At 39.6% G+C, this 16,467-nt stretch overlaps 2 protein-coding genes across 3 annotated transcripts in view; one reads left to right on the forward strand and one right to left on the reverse strand.

Moving 5' to 3' along the window:
• Positions 1-16,467, reverse strand: part of UBAC2 (UBA domain containing 2) — a 171,751-nt gene that overhangs the window by 128,982 nt on the left and 26,302 nt on the right. Inside the window, exons 2-4 of one of the 2 annotated variants that reach the window (XM_080798195.1) lie at positions 13,718-13,845; positions 11,359-11,478; positions 10,661-10,770 (exon numbers count right to left, since the gene is read on the reverse strand). In XM_080798195.1, coding sequence (XP_080654321.1) covers positions 10,661-10,770; positions 11,359-11,478; positions 13,718-13,845 — 358 coding nt within the window. Of the gene's footprint in view, positions 1-10,660; positions 10,771-11,358; positions 11,479-13,480; positions 13,525-13,717; positions 13,846-16,467 lie in introns of those variants that run through there. The other variant, XM_080798196.1, reaches the window with a different exon arrangement.
• On the forward strand, positions 355-5,427 carry GPR18 (G protein-coupled receptor 18). Its single transcript, XM_080799186.1, has 2 exons — positions 355-403; positions 3,402-5,427. Exon 2 carries the CDS (start codon positions 3,435-3,437, stop codon positions 4,428-4,430), a length of 996 nt encoding a protein of 331 aa, XP_080655312.1. The 5' UTR covers positions 355-403; positions 3,402-3,434; the 3' UTR covers positions 4,431-5,427.

Raw genomic sequence — 16,467 nt, forward strand, 5'->3', positions numbered from 1 at the left:
CAAAGTAAACGACCTGAATACATCTTCCTCTTTTTGTCTGATTCTCTTAACTATATGCCCTCATTTCAGGAGGAGTTTATGCTAATCACGACTTCATAAACAAATCATTTGTGAGAGAAACCACATCCAGGGTAAAGTCATAAGTTGAAAAAGCCTTATTTCAGAGAGTACTTCCTGAAAGAGACAAACCGGCAATTACAGCCGAGTGAATACCAACTCCTCTGCCAAGTGTTATATTTGAAACAACTTTGTAAATGAAAAGAAGACCTCAGACAAAAGAAATACTACATTTCTTAAATATACCGTTTTTAGAAAGAGCTATTTTAACGCAAGATATCTTTTTTATATACCTGGATATGAAGAAAAATGTTCCTCTCTAACACAGCCATTTGATGGACAGGAGGTAAGTAGCATTTAGTTAATTTCATCACAGATTATCACCAAGTAATGCTATACTTAAGAGGTACAAACTTCCAGTTGTAAGTAAGGCATGGGGATGAAAAGCACAGCATGGGAAAAGTGGTCAATAATGTTGTGATAACTTTGTATGTAACAGAAAAAAAAGTAGTGCTATACTTACTAAGTTTCAAAATAATTTGTTTTAATAATATATTACTGACACTATGCTAGCAAAGGACCTTGAAATGGGTTATGCTGTCATCTTCCTGCACTATTAATGTGATTTTAAATTTATTTTCAACATTGTTTTACATTAACAGTAACTGTGATTTTTTTCAACTTAAGGAAAATGCTATGATAAATCATAAGCATATTCAGGAGTCTTTGTCACTTGGTTTCAATTACACTGTTTCACAAGATGTACTTAAATGCGTCCCCCCCCCCAAAAAAAAAGACTAGGGGGAGCCTGGTTGGCTCAGTCAGTTAAGCATCTGACTCTTGATTTCAGCTCAGGTCATGATCTCAGGGTCTTGAGATCAAGTCCCGCATCATGCATAGTCTGCTGGAGATTCTCTCTCTTTTTCCCTCTGCCCTTCCCCACCACCCCCCAATAAATAAATCTTAAAAAAAAAAAAAAAAGACTATAGTTACTGAATCTAAAGTTTTTAGAACTCTGACTTGAAAGCCAATCACTCTTTAATAATTATCCAAAAATGCATTTGTGTGTACAACAGCAAAACCTGTCTGGAAATGCCTTTAAAACATGCATCACATATATTTTGTCAACCTTTTAGCAAATGAATACAAGTGTTGGTGACATAAAAGCAGCTTGAGCCCAATGGAGGTTAAAAGATTTACTCAGAAAGTGTTTGTGGGGCACCTGGGTGGCTCAGTGGGTTAAAGTCTCTGCCTTCGGCTCAGGTCATGATCCTTGGGTCCTGGGATCGAGCCCCCCATCGGGCTCTCTGCTCAACAGGGAGCCTGCTTTCCTCTCTCTCTCTGCCTGCCTCTCTGCCTACTTGTGATCTCTGTCAAATAAATAAAATCTTTAAAAAAAAAGTGTTTGTAACTTTAAAAAAAAAAGTGTTTGTAACTATGAAATTTACATGCCAAATTCAGGGATAAGTTTGGGGGAAGGGAGTCCAGAAACAATATCAAGAGAAAAAAGATACAAAATTTCATTTTTATTAGAACTGCTACTAATTAAAAATTCAATGAAAATTTGAGTCAAGTCTCCAAAACTATTCTATGTGTAACACAGGTGATTCAATTTTTCTATATAGTACTTTACTCATTTGATAGGAATTAAAATTCTAATCACACCAATATTTGAAAATTTTAATTAATACAGGTTATTAATATATAGAATTCTAATCCAAAATCATATCTAACCTAGATACTTAGCAAAGCAGCTGTAGTCAAGAAGGAAGGAAAAAAGGGAGAAGGGGAGGAAATGGAAAAACAAACTCTTATCTTGTGTTTGTTCACAGCAATTGCTCAGATTCATTTTATTTATTTATTGTTGCTCAAATTAATTTTAAATTATCAATAGCCCATGATGCCACTAACCAGACTGCTGCTAATCACCCCCACAGTTCTCACTAAAGAGAGACTCAAGGCTGAATTAGAGACAGCCCACTCTGCTAAGTGACATTTCTGAAGGAAACTTTTCTTACACCTCCATGTTTCAAGGGGATACCACAAGATTCCATCTCTTTGTAAGCGAGGTTATTTTTAAAATCACTGTTGTTGACGTTGCATCATGGGTGATGGAAGTTTCACTCTGAGGAGGGTCGATGATGTTTATAATCACAGCTAACTCCTTTCCATTAGAAATGGACATTGTCTTTTTGGTGATGGGCATTAGTTTCTGCATACACCTAAAGTTACTGAGTAATTTCTAATTAATAACTACTTATCTTTGATATTCCTCCTTGAAATTTAATTTGATGAGTAATACTTAAGTTTCTCTATCTAGGTAGAGTGAGGGCATGAGAGTTACTATACTAGCAATGTCCTCATCTCAAAGTGTTGCTTTCTGTGCACACCACTGACATCCATTTCTAGGACACTGGTAAACACCACCTGGAAGACAGCGTTAGGCACTCCAACTGTGCATTAAAAACTAGCTCATCTATTGTTCTAAGAGTCAAGTTCTTAATCTGTGGACCATGGCACAACACACTGCTGTTTCTAGACCTATGGTAATTGAGAAAGAACATAATACTATGAGAAAGTGTTTCCACTTAAAAATAAATAAGTTTAATAACTAACCAAGCAAATATTCATTGACAAACCAGAAAGTAGTTGCTGTGGGTCCCTCCTTCACTCATCCATCAACTCAGCAAACATTTACTTAATGAGAATTCCTATGAACGCAAGAAGCAGTGGGGATATAGTAGGCAAAAGGAAAAGTTCTTATTTTCAAACGAGGATTACTGTGAATTAACCAGTTATATGATTCCTTTATTAGTTTTCTAATACATATTTTATATACTAAAACTATATTTAATGAGTAAAAATTCATTTTTCGGATATTACTAACAGGTTATAAAACATTTAAACAGAATAAAGATGAAAAAAAAGTAGCAAACTATTTTGTAAGATTCAAAATTCAGAATGGCCTTCTCCCAATTAGTCCCAATAAAAAGATGTTTACTATAAGAATAATTGCTACTCAATTCCACACTACAAGAAAAATCATTTAAAAAAAGATTATTCTTTAGGGGAAAAGGGAGTGAGCAAAGAGAAAAAAAAAAAAAAGAATAAATGTGCCAGTGCTTTATAACTCACCAGACCATTTTAATAGGTTAGTGCACATTAGTAACAATACCTAGGAAATGTATTTCTTAATAAATAGTAAGACACATATGTTGACTCTACAACATAAAATACTCTTACATTTAAAATCCACTGGCATGCCAAGTCAACTATGAGAGTGTTCAGCATTTATTTTTCAACAAAGGGTTTTATTTCTCCTATTTTTGTTTACTATTTTGCAGTTTCTAAGTGCTGTTCCCCCAACAAACTGTAAGATGACCACTCCTCACAATCAAGCTCAACCTAGCCCTCTGAACGATTCACACCCAGAAGAATACAAGATCGCGGCCCTTGTCTTCTACAGCTGTATCTTCACAATCGGATTATTTGTTAATGCCACTGCCTTATGGGTTTTTAGCTGTACCACCAAGAAGAGAACCACTGTGACCATCTATATGATGAATGTAGCATTGTTGGATTTAATATTTATAATAAGCTTACCCTTTCGGATGTTTTATTATGCAAAAGGTGAATGGCCATTTGGAGAGTACTTCTGCCAGATTCTTGGGGCTCTCACGGTGTTTTACCCAAGCATTGCTCTATGGCTTCTTGCTTTAATTAGTGCCGACAGATACATGGCCATTGTGCAGCCAAAATATGCCAAAGAACTTAAAAACACAGGCAAAGCCGTGCTAGCATGCGTGGGAGTCTGGATAATGACCCTGACAACCACCATCCCACTTCTGCTGCTCTATGAAGACCCAGATAAAGCCTCCACACCCCCGACCTGCCTGAAGATTTCTGACATCATCCACTTAAAAGCTGTTAACATGTTAAACTTCACTCGACTGATATTTTTTTTCTTGATTCCCCTGTTCATCATGATTGGGTGCTACTCAGTCATCATTCATAGTCTCCTTCACGGGAAGACATCTAAGCTGAAACCAAAAGTCAAGGAGAAGTCTATAAGAATCATCATCACACTCATGGTACAGGTGATCGTCTGCTTCATGCCTTTCCACATCTGTTTTGCTTTCCTGATGCTGGAAGGGGAGGAGAACAGTTACAGTCCCTGGGGAGCCTTTACCACCTTCCTCATGAACCTCAGCACCTGTCTGGATGTGATCCTCTACTACATTGTTTCAAAACAATTTCAGGCTCGCGTCATCAGCGTCATGCTCTACCGCAATTACCTTCGGAGCGTGCGCAGAAAAAGCTTCCGTTCAGGTAGTTTACGGTCACTAAGCAACATAAACAGTGAAATGCTCTGAACGATAAGTAGGGTTTTGTCTTTAGTTTCTTTATATTCACTTTACTAACTACCCTAAGGTCAGTGGATATTCTGTATATTACCAAGTCCCTTCTCGCCTGAAAAAAACAAACTTTATTAAAAACACTTTTGTGGGATCCATTGTGTGACAATATAATTAAATATTCTTAAGTATTCTAATGAATTCATTATTTTTATTTTCAAAACTTGTATGAAACATATTTGTGAGTTACTGAGAGAAAAATATGCAATTTGTATTTCACAATCAAACCTTATCTAAATACATAGTTGACAACTTTTTGGATTTAGTTCTATGTGCAAGTGAGTCGACATCAAGTCAGTAGGCCAAAAAAAAAAAAAAATCCACTTACTGTTCGAAATAGTTTAAATTATTAAATTATAATTTGATTAAGCCAAAACCAAAGCTCCCTTTGGTTTAATTTACACTCAGGATTGACAGTCTAAATCTTAACAACAGTTTGTCTTCCAAACACCAAACTTCCAAGATTCCTACACAAACAACTATATTCAACCCATCACTTACTTGCCACCAACCAAAATTAGCAGGAGCCATCACCTCAAGGGGCCTGCAAAGGCAATCTCCATTAGCCCTCCCCTACTCTGAATTCTTTTTTTTTTTGAAACAGACTAAAGTCATTCAATAAACACTGAGAGCCTACCGTGCACCAGACTCTGCTTATAACCAACGCAAGAGACCTAATCCCAGACCCTATTTCTACCCAATAACCCAAGTTCATTTCTCTGACATGAAGTTTCTGCTGTTAGGTAAAATATATTTCTCCAATATAAAGAGATTGCTCTTCGTATTGATTAAACATCACATTACAAGAAGACGACTTTTTTCCCAGGCCATACATCACAGCGTAACAGCACTAGTCAGGGACCTTGGATTCTTCCCCCAGCCTTGCCATTTAATTTCCCCTAATGAAGTAACAAACCAAGTAACTTCCCTATTTAAAAAGAAAAGAAAGTAAACTATAATCTGTAAAGCACATATTATTCTAAATATTATGGAAATTAGTCTACCATAACTTCCTCTCTGCTAAATCACTTTCATTACTCTTAACATGATCACCTCCTAATGGGACTAAGAATCAAATAAATGCATTACTTAGAAATGGATTTCTATAATTAACATGGGTAAATTCATATTCTTAGGGAAAAAAGAAAAGGAAGGAGCCTAATCATAAAATAGTGTTTTAATACTAGAAGATCCCTTAGATGACCTTCTAGTCTAACTTGTCTGTTTTATATGTAAAGGAACTAAAATCCAATGAGGTTATGTAACTTGCTCAGTTGAAGAACCAGGAGTAGAAACCAAGTTCCTGTTATGTCAACCACCAATTCTCAATAATAAAAAGCAAACAAGTTCACAGAACATAAACATTCTCAGACCTACAGAAGATAAAGGCGTCAAGGTGGTACTGAGACGCAGCTTCTCCACAAAGAGAAAACTACTTGAAGTTTTTAGTTTGAATTGTCAAGTGAGCAAGATACTTTAGCAAATATCTTTTAAACAAATAATTATTTCTGAAACATGGGAAATAACTCTTATATTTGATACAGATTTATGGTATGTATATACAGTCATAGCCTGCTCTCAACTATATGGTTTAGTCTACTCTTATGTACTTTATTATTTCATTATTTTTATTTTTAAAAGATTTTATTTTTAAATTCAGCCAGTATGGGGCTCAAACTCACAACCCTGAGATCCAGAGTTGCATGCATCACTTGACTGAGCCAGCCAGGAGCCCCCTGGGTAATTTATTAAATGGCAAGTTCTCTGTAATGGTTTTTCTTGGTGAGAAGAACTTAATTTGGGAGCACAAAATCCAAAAAAAACTTTACTGACACAAGTGAAAATATATGTTACAGTTCTCACAGTAAAACTATAGATAATCTAAAGCACAACTAAAAAATAATTTTATTGGGGATCCTGGGTGGCTCAATGGGTTAAAGCCTCTGCCTTCGGCTCAGGTCATGATCCCAGGGTCCTGGGATCGAGCCCTGCATCGGGCTCTCTGCTCAGTGGGGAGCCTGCTTCCTCCTCTCTCTCTGCCTGCCTCTCTGCCTACTTGTGATCTCTGTCTGTCAAATAAATAAATAAAATTAAAAAAAATAATAATTTATTAAGCTATAATCAGATGCATTTTAATATGATGTGTGAAAATTCAAAATTCCACTTATTCTGGAGAGTTTTGATTCTGAAAAACAGTATAACATCCATATGTAAATACTAACAACTAAAAACCAATAGATATTTAAGGAGTTGTGTGATTGGAATGGGTGTCTAGAAGCACCTAACATACATAGCTTTTAATGGTGTTTACTTTCAAAACATAATGGTCACATTTTCTGAATTTCAAATAACAGTCTTGAGAATCTATCAGATGCTACGTATAATTTCTATGCAGGACACTATAAACGAAATGAACAGGCCTATGGTTCAAAGACCTTACCTTACAGTCTTATGCGGCTACACTTGCAATCAAGGCTATCCCGTCAACATTACAGAATGTAAGGCAATGAGCACAGAAGGTGAAACTAGTTCTCCCTCAAACAGCCAGAAGGATGGCGTGGAAAGCCCAGGTAATAATTACAATGACAATGTAATAAATGCTAGGGATCTCAATAAATTTGCTGGAATGCACATAAAAGGGCAATTACTCCTCCCAAGGGCGACAGGGTGCAGAAAGAAAACCAAGGAGGCATGAGAATACAAATACATAGCATGTTAAGAGAGCTGAATGACCGATGGAGTGACTTGAAACACTGGACTGGGGCCAGATTATGAGGGCTCTGATGGGAAAGAAGAAAACCAGTATGAGGGGTCGGGGTGGTCACCGCTAGGATGTTGGCATGAAAGAGCTCACTTAATTCTTTCCACTGCCTGGGAAGTATAGAGTACTGACCCTCAATTCACATATCAGGTAAACTGAGCTCAGCAAGGGAACTTGAGAGAAGTAAGCTGCTCAAGATTTTACACAAGGAGTAAGTGGGAGAGCTGCGATGTCCAATCTGGCACCTCTGACGGCAAAGCCTCTGCGTTCCCACTATTCCAGACGGCTCTGCTGCCATCTTGAACAAGGCTGATTTTACTTTGAAGGAAGTGAGGATTTATGCTGAGTGAAATAAGTCAAACAGAGAGAGTCAAGTATCATATGGTTTCACTTATTTGTGGAGCATAACAAATAATATAGAGGACAAGGGTAGATGGAGAGGAGAAGGGAGTTGAGGGAAATTGGAAGGGGAGGTGAACCATGAGAGACTATGGACTCTGAAAAACCACCTGAGGGTTTTGAAGGGGTGGGGGGTGGGAGATTGGGGGAACCAGGTGGTGGGTATTAGGGAGGGCACGGATTGCATGGAGCACTGGGTGTGGTGAAAAAACAATGAATACTGTTACGCTGAAAATAAATAAAAAATTTAATTTAAAAAAAAAAAACTAAAGTAAAAATTATCATAACCCTTCCCACCAAATATAATCACTACTAAAAGTTAAAAAAAAAAAAGATTTTAAAAGGAAGACTGGCACGGTTGAACTTGCGTTTTGGAAGAATAACTTCTAACCACATTGCATGGGATGCTTTGAAGTGGAAGACTAGTTAGAAAAATACTAGTTAGGAACAACCTAGGCAGGGAAAGATCAGAGTTTAGGGGCGCCTGGGGGGCTCAGTCGGGCAAGCGTCTGCCTTCAGCTCAAGTCATGATATCGGGGTCCTGGGATTGAGCCTGGTGTCAGGCTCCCTGCTCAGCGGTGAGTCTGCTTTTCCCTCTCCCTTTGCCCTTCCCCCCATTTGTGCTCTAGCTCGCTCTCTCTCTCTCTCTCGCTCTCTCTCAAATAAATAAATAAATAAACAACATCTTAGAGTTTAGACTGATCTGACAGCAGGAGTAGAGAAGATGGGGTGAATGAATGATTTACACAGGACTTCGAACTAACAGGACCTGGTGCTGAGGATGACGAAAGGATGAGATAAGAGGAAGGATGAGAAAAGAGGAAGACTGGATGACCAGGTGGATGGAAATAGCATTCATGGAGATGGGAGCCCAGCAAAGAAGGAGACCAGAAGAGATGAGAGCTCAGAACACGATCCATTTTCTCTGAGTGTTAGAAGTCACTAGGAGGGGCGCCTGGGTGGCTCAGTGGGTTAAAGCCTCTGCCTTCGGTTCAGGTCATGATCTCAGGATCCTGGGATCGAGCCCCGCATCGCATCGGGCTCTCTGCTCAGCGGGGAGCCTGCTTCCCCCCCCCCCGCCCCCGCCTATCTCTGCCTACTTGTGATCTCTCTGTCAAATAAATAAATAAAAACGTAAAAAAAAAAAAGAAGTCACTAGGAGATGTGGCTCTAGCAAGATCAGGAGAGTGATATGGGCTGCAAATAGAGAGCTGGGAAACAAAAGATGTTAACTGTAGCTGAAGCCATGGGAGGACAAGGAAGCCCAGAGGGAGCCTGAGGAAGGCTGAGCTGCGCACAGCAAACAAGATTAAAAAGCACGAGGAGAGAGCAGTGTGCTGGGGCTCCAGGGAGCGGGTCAGCTTGTGAAATAATGGGAGCCCAAAGCATTTATGAGCCACTGAAAGGTCAAATGAAACAACTGAAAATAAGCCACTGGCTTTAAAAATTAGTTGGTTGCTGGTGACATTTATAAGACAAGTTTTAACAATAGTGAGGTAAAAAAGAAAAGAGAAAGAACTAAACAGAAATGAAGAATTGTAGAGAGTGCAAATAAATTTGGCATTGGTGACAAAAGAAAAAGGGTAACAAGATGTTATGTGAAGAATATTGCAATTTATAAAGCACACTGACTAAAAGAGTCGTTTCCTCTCTTGAATTTCTGAAGCTCTGCTACCATCTAATGAAAGAAGTATTTACAAAATGCGGAGTTTACTGAAATAAAGATTGATGTTCCAAGAAGTCTATCTTTGAGAAAGCTTCAGGACTCTAAAAAGCCATTGGTAATACTTTATGACTTGAAAAGGAAAGAGAAATATGTTCTCATTCAGGTGATGGCTGAATTAACATTCATACTGTCTTTCAATACACTTCCATTATCTCAGGAGGCCATATCGAAAACCAAAAAGAATGAGCCTGGATGAGAAATGTTTGGGGAAAACTAATGATTCGGTAATGCTACTTCTCTTCTGAATTAACATGAGTCATTCCGGATGACTACACTATTTTCCACAACAGCAGAAGGGTCAACTTAAACTTCTCCATCTAATTATAATCATAACCAATGGAACTCAACAAAAACCGCGTAACAGTTATGACACAGAAATTTATCTGTCTCCATTCAGATATCATTCAGAATCACACATTTTTAAAAAGCTAATGGTCAACCCTCAATTAATGAGTGCAACTATAATTAAGTAAATCCCACAAAGGCTACACTGTAAATATGAACAACATAAGTGTGAAGGCTATTAGATCACTAACTACATTTTTAATGTAGCGATCCAAAGTGACTCTGAATTAAGATACATTCAGTCCCGAACAGTCCTCTAAAAACACACTGCTAAATTAAAATAAGGCAGAAGTTACTATACACAGAATTTTAAATATCTGATATCTGTATTTCATAGTATTTTATCTCTCAGAACTTAATTCCAAGACGCTTTAAGGTCATTTATAACTTTATTTATAACATTTATAACATTTATATATAATATTTATTTATAACATTTGTAACTACTTTCAGATACTAGTTATTTCATAAACTAATACATGTTTTGTTTTGTTTTTAAAGATCAACACAATGCGAAATCATACACACACACACACACACACAGGCTGGCTATTGCAAGCTGGCTATAAAATACCAATTTTAAAAACATCGTTCTTCAGAGGCTTAACTTCAGACAAATTGTTTCCAAATCTAATCTAAATTTTGTTTAATTAGTTCATAAAACTACAGACAAAATTTCATCATAAAAATACAAAATTAATTCTACCTTCTGGACCAAAACAGGACATTCACTAAAAATTCTCTAAAATATTTCAAAGCTGAAAAAAAGAGTGAGTATAATATGGATTCTGTTTCAAGAACATAATGAATATGTGATTAAGTATACATTGGATTTTTTTACCCAAAAAGTCAATTTTACTACATTTAGAGTTTAAAATATTCTTTTACCGACTTTCATGTACAAAAACTTAAATCAGATTTAACTAATTATTAAGCTAATCTTTGAGAGCTACTTACAATCCAGAAGGCAGATTCCCAGCTGCAGCAATACCAAAGAAATACCACACGGCCTCAACGAGAATGAAGTCAATCAAAACCGACAAAACCCAGGAACCCAGCAAAAAGGACTAAAAATAAACAGGAAGAACATTACTGAAAAAAATTACTTCAAAAAATACTTCAAAAATTAATTCAAAAAAATTTCCAAAAAATTACTTCAAAAAATAAACCAACATTTATTTAATTAAAAGGAACTCAGGTACATTTTTTTAATTTGTTTTTATTAGTAGCACAGGGTTTCCAAAATAGGGGAGTAAAGCCATACTGGTCAAATGCATTAATATTTTCATAATTTCTAAGTATGGTAAAAAAAGACATTTATAGCATGATTTATTTTTAACAAGTAACACACAAACCATTAAGCAAAATAAGCAATTAAAATTTTATTGAAGTAAAAATCCTAATAAAAATTTTTATTAGCCACTCACACCTGATATTTTCTATTATCACTATCATTTTATTATGCAAGTGGCTCAAACTGAAAATTTTTCTTTGGCTAATATGCATGCTTCAAATCAGACAGAGGATCATGTAATTAGAAGATAACTGTTAATAATAACACTAAGCTTAGCAAAATAAAACTATTTAAAAATAAGAAAACAAAAATACTTTTTTCCATAACCTAAGTAGCAAAAGGAAAATACATAAAAACTTACTGCAAATTTTCTGCTTCCATATCTTCTTTCAAATATCCTAAAATTATAAATAAGCAGACTACTGCAGAAAGTATCTTTCAAATCAAGGCAAATTATTCTTCCACATATCAACCTCCAAATCTAAATGGGGATTTAAAAAAGAATAATGAGTAGGATTTGTTCAGATTTCTGCCTTAGCAAATTTATTACATTTACGTCATACTGCTTAATTTTCATACCCTAATTTGATAAATTAATGACATGCACATGAAAAGAAAACTCCCCCATGTAGGCAGGTCCCCACCTTACAGCACAGGTGCCCATAAAGCAGCGCATTAGAAGGGGACCCCGCCTATGTGGCCAGCTAAACCAAATCAATCCCCCAAATCAGACAGGTACCAACTTGGGGCCAAAGGGCCTTCTTTTTTTTTTTTTTTTTTCCAAAGGGCCTTCTGTTCCCTCACAGCAGTGGTTCTCAGGGCTGGCTGCAGACTAGAATCCCCTGGTTTTTTTTTTGTTTTTCAGTACACCAGTGTTTAGGCCCACCACGAGATTTTTCAACTTGACTGGTCTAGGGTGAGGTCTTGGGGGGGGGGGGTGGGGGGGTGGGGTGTGTGTGTGTGTGTGTGTGTGTGTGTGTGTGTTTAGTTTATTAAGGTGATTCTAATGTGCAGCCAGGGTCCAGAAGTGTATTATACCAACTGAAATGAGAGGGAAGCAATATTCCATTCTGACAAAAAGCAGTAATTTGGATAAATAACTGAAAGCCTTTCAGAGAAACTTGATAAAGCCAATATGAGCAATGGTATTACTTACATCACCATGAAGAAAAGATGTCAGTGTTCCAGAAGTAGAACATTATGCTTAAAATGGCTAATCGAGTATTTAGCAAAGGAAAGGTAGCAGGTTATATACCATAATTTGCACTAACACCCTGTGATACTGTGACTTATAATAAGAAATACAGATTTGGTTTTTCACTCATTTCTGGTACAGAGCTCTTAAAATCCTTTGAATTCCCTAACTGATGAAAGCCAGGAAGGTGTCTTTTTTGTGTGTCAATGTGTGACTTTTAGATGCACCTAAGAGTGGGGGCTGGTTGCCAGGGGAACCAACCTTGGGATTAGAGGGTTGGAACTTTCAGTCCCACTCTCTGACATACCTACCAGGGAACAGGGAGGGGTTGGAGGTTAGATCAGAGGCCAATGGCCAATGATTTCATGAAGCCTCCATTAACACCCAGAAGGCCAGGGTTCAGGGAGCTCCCAGGCTGGTGAGCCCACGGTACCTCAGAGAGACCACGGAAGCTCTGTGTCCTCCTCTTCTATCTGGACATTCATCTGTGTCCTTTATCCTACCCTTTGACGATAAACAGGTAATCCAGCAGGTAAAATGTTTCTCTGAGTTCTGAAAGTCACCCTAGCAAATTCATCAAACCTAAGGAGGGGGTCATGGGAAGCTCTGATTTAAAGCCAATCAGTCCTAAGTACCAGGAACAACCTGGACCTGCAACTGGCATTTCACATCCGAGGGGGAGAGCACGGTAATCTCTCATCTGCTGCTAGCAGGTCGGAAGCACAGGTAGTGACCTTGGCTTTGCAACTAGCGTGGGGGCGGGGCGGGCAGCCTTGTGGGACTGAAGCCTTCTCCTGTGGGATCCGATGCTGCCACCAGGTGGATGGCGTCAAGGACTTAGTTGAATTGTAGGGCACCCGGCTAGTCCCCAGGAATTGCCTGGTGGGGTGGGGACAGCCCCATGCTAGAGCTGGTGCCAGAACATCCCCTTAAGCTCCACTCACAGCCAAGACCCAGCACCAGCATCTTCAAAGAGATTAGCCCATAATCTCAAAAGCCACAGAATTCTGCTCTTCCCAGAAATAAAAACCCAAGGGAAATTTCCTACTTGATATAACTGCCACTACAAAGTAACTCATGGAGTCACAGTCTTGTTTGCGCTGGAAGAGCTTAGATCATCTAATCAATACTCAGATTGGGAATATAAAGTTTAGAAATGCTAAGCACAAAATTGCTTTTAAAAACGTTAAGAATGCATACTAATCATAATTAAAACAGATTTAACACTGCTTTTCTTTTGAAGCTGTAAACTGCATTTCTGTAAGAAGTGAATGTGAGATGTGCCTACCAGTAAAAGGAAACACCGCAACTGCTTCATTGCAACCAGCTTTCCTGCAAATATTAATAAATACAACTAGAAAATTCACTTGCTGATGGAGTATTAAAAATAAATAATATTTCTTAAAAATTCAGAGGCTTTGAGGGACGAAGAAGAGCAGGAAAGAAAAAACAGCAGAAAAAAAAAATAGCCCACCAAGAAAAGATTCTGCCTTTCTCCTCACAAAGGCACATTAGCAGAGCTCACCTGGAAGTCGTCCTTGACAGCTTGGAGGTCATACACGAAGAACCTCTGGCAGTGCGGCAGGAGGAGGGCTAGCAAAAGGGACAGGGCACTGGGCACCAGCAGAAGACCCTTGGACAGAGGTGCCTTATCTAGAGGGAAAAAGAAAACTTCTTTCAGAATGACTGATTCTAAGATTTAAAAGACCACTTGGGTGAAAAGCAAGAGAATTCACTTCCTTTGGATTAGAATGAAGACAACATTCACAAACTCCAGAATTTAATTCGTATTAGCATCTATCTTCAAAACCTCTACCTGCAGAGGTAAGTGATCAAAGAGCACTGGAAAACAAGTGGAACTTGCTGGCAGGGGTTCACGGTCATTTGGCTCTCATGAGACCAAACCAAGTTTATAGCCAGTAACTTTCACAGAATACTTTTCACCAAAGTTAAAGAAATAGAGGACTAGGTTTCCTACCAAACTGAGTCAGTTCCTGAGCACGCATGAGATTCGCACACATAAACATTTTTTCAAAAAAATTTAAAAAGCAGTCAGAAGTGCCAGCTGTGCTGCCTGCAATGGCATGCCGAGATTTTGTGCAAGGGCCACCGCTGGGGCCCAAGTCGGCTTTCCACCGAAGAACCTTGTCTAAGTCTCAAGCGGCCTCCAAGCTCCAGCTCAGTTTCCGCTTCCCTCCATCAGTCTCAGTGAAGCATTTTAGCCTCACGGGCTTTGTCCCCCCTCTGCACCCTCGTTTCCAGGTACCATTTGAATAGTCAGGGTTTCATACTTCTTTTGCCTTCCTGATCACATTGAAAATGCCTGAGAGGAGATCACCTCCCTTCTCTTCTCTACAGTGGCCATAGAGCCCAGCGCAGATCCCCATACATATGAAATGTTCAGATCATCAACAGGTAAGACCACAGGGAAGAATCACCAATGGCATGATTCTCAGATCGTGTGAAGTACACTTTAATTGTATTTCACAAGAAATTCCCTGGGAGTGAATTTACTAGTTACAGTTGGTAATGTGGTTATTGCACCCGTTCTAAGTATATAAAAATAGACCAACTGTTTCCTCTCTGGTAAGGTCTTGCAAACATCTACATGGAACCACTAGTAAGGTAGCTGCATACCGTCTTCATGACTCAGATGCAACCAAGGCTCCAGGGAATCTAAAAACTAAGAGGGCTCCTCATGGCCTAGCCCCCTCAGAAGTACAGGAGAGCACTGGGGCTGTGAGCTTGACCAACCTAAATTCTATCCTGAAGTTTCTGTTCTGCTCACCTATAAAATGAAGGGAAGAGAGGTTACCTCAAAAGTGTACAAGAAGCAAAAGAAAGAAAGAATGCCTACAGGGGAGTCGGCTCCTGCCACCGCTCGCACCAGCCAGGAGGAAGGGCTTCCTTCGGGACAGGCGAGCTCCTGGATCTTTCTGACAGCGTGGAAGTTGGAGCAGGGGTGATGCAGCTGCACCCTGAAGGGGCAGCGAGGATCCCATTTCCTTCTTCAACCTGGGCTTCCACCTCATCTTGTGAAATGGGCCCCGACATTCATTCCTGCCTCTGCCCTGCCAGCTCTGGGGCAAATGGATGTTACTGGCAGAGTCACAGAGCTGAGCTGCTAGATCTCCTGCAGGTTCACGGTCTCAAATCTCAGCGGACGCTCCCCACCGACCAGCAATTCTACTGCTTTTCTCCCACTTCTCATTTCACACCATCTCCTCCTCTCTCCTCCACCCTCCCGGCTCCACACTCCCAGCTTGGCTTACACGTCGCCAAGCGAAGAAGCGAATGCTTGGCTGGGGTCATTCCCCATCATTCCCGAAAATGAATAAGCACTTCTGATAGACCACACATTATGCCATGCCTCTGGGGTACAGCATTAATGATGGACAAGGCCCCCTACTTTGTGGTTTAGAAAGGAGAGAAAAGAAAATACACAAAACTAGGTTAAATATGTATTGCGTCAGAGGGAAATAAATGCTAGAGAAGAATTAAGCAGGATAAAAAGCGTGGCTGTGCTAGCCACCAGGGAGTCCCTGTTCTCTTTCCAGACACGTGATAAGATTGCTGAGCCACTCATACCGCCCTAGCTGACGTTCGGTATGACAACATGACTTGCTTTTTGGCCAAGTCAGTGTGACAGATGTCACTTCCAGGGAGATAGCTGAAAAGCAGTGGATAGCGTTTCCCTCTGCCAGTGCTCACGGTGGGAGCTAGGCGAGCAGATCCCAGAGGTGAAGACGATGTGGAGTAGACCGCCCAGGGGACTGGCAACAGAGGGCTCCCCTCAGTGAGAAACAGATCTTGTGGTTTTAGGCCCCCGATACTCTGCAGCTGTTTGCTACTGCAGCATAACCAAACTCATCCCGACTTACAGGAAAACACAGTGCTGGTGGGAAAGAGGGGTACTATTTTACAGGGTAACTGGAAGGCCCTTCTGATACGTAAGACTTGCGAAGGGACCTGAGAAATGGGCCCTGTAGACAGCTGGGAACTGTCCTTCCGGCAGAGGAAAGAGCGAGCACAAATGCTCTGAGACAGGAACATGCTCGATATGATCAGGAAGCAGCCAGACTGCCAGAGGCAGTGAGGAGCAAAAGCAGCACGAGGCAGACAGGTGGGACAGAAGGTCAGAGAAGCGGGGGCGCGGACGGAGCAGAGCCCTGTAGGCAAACATGGACATTACCCTTCCCTATAAAAGTGACAGGATGCTTTGGGGGGATCTAAGGAGAGGAATAACATGATCAGACATGTTTTCAAGAACCACTT

Source organism: Martes martes (assembly GCF_963455335.1).
Source record: "Martes martes genome assembly, chromosome: 3".
Lineage (NCBI taxonomy): Eukaryota > Metazoa > Chordata > Mammalia > Carnivora > Mustelidae > Martes > Martes martes.

Coding starts and splice junctions, on each gene's coding strand:
- GPR18 (XM_080799186.1), top strand. CDS start 3,435: ATGACCACTCCTCACAATCAAGCTCAACCTAGCCCTCTGAACGATTCA.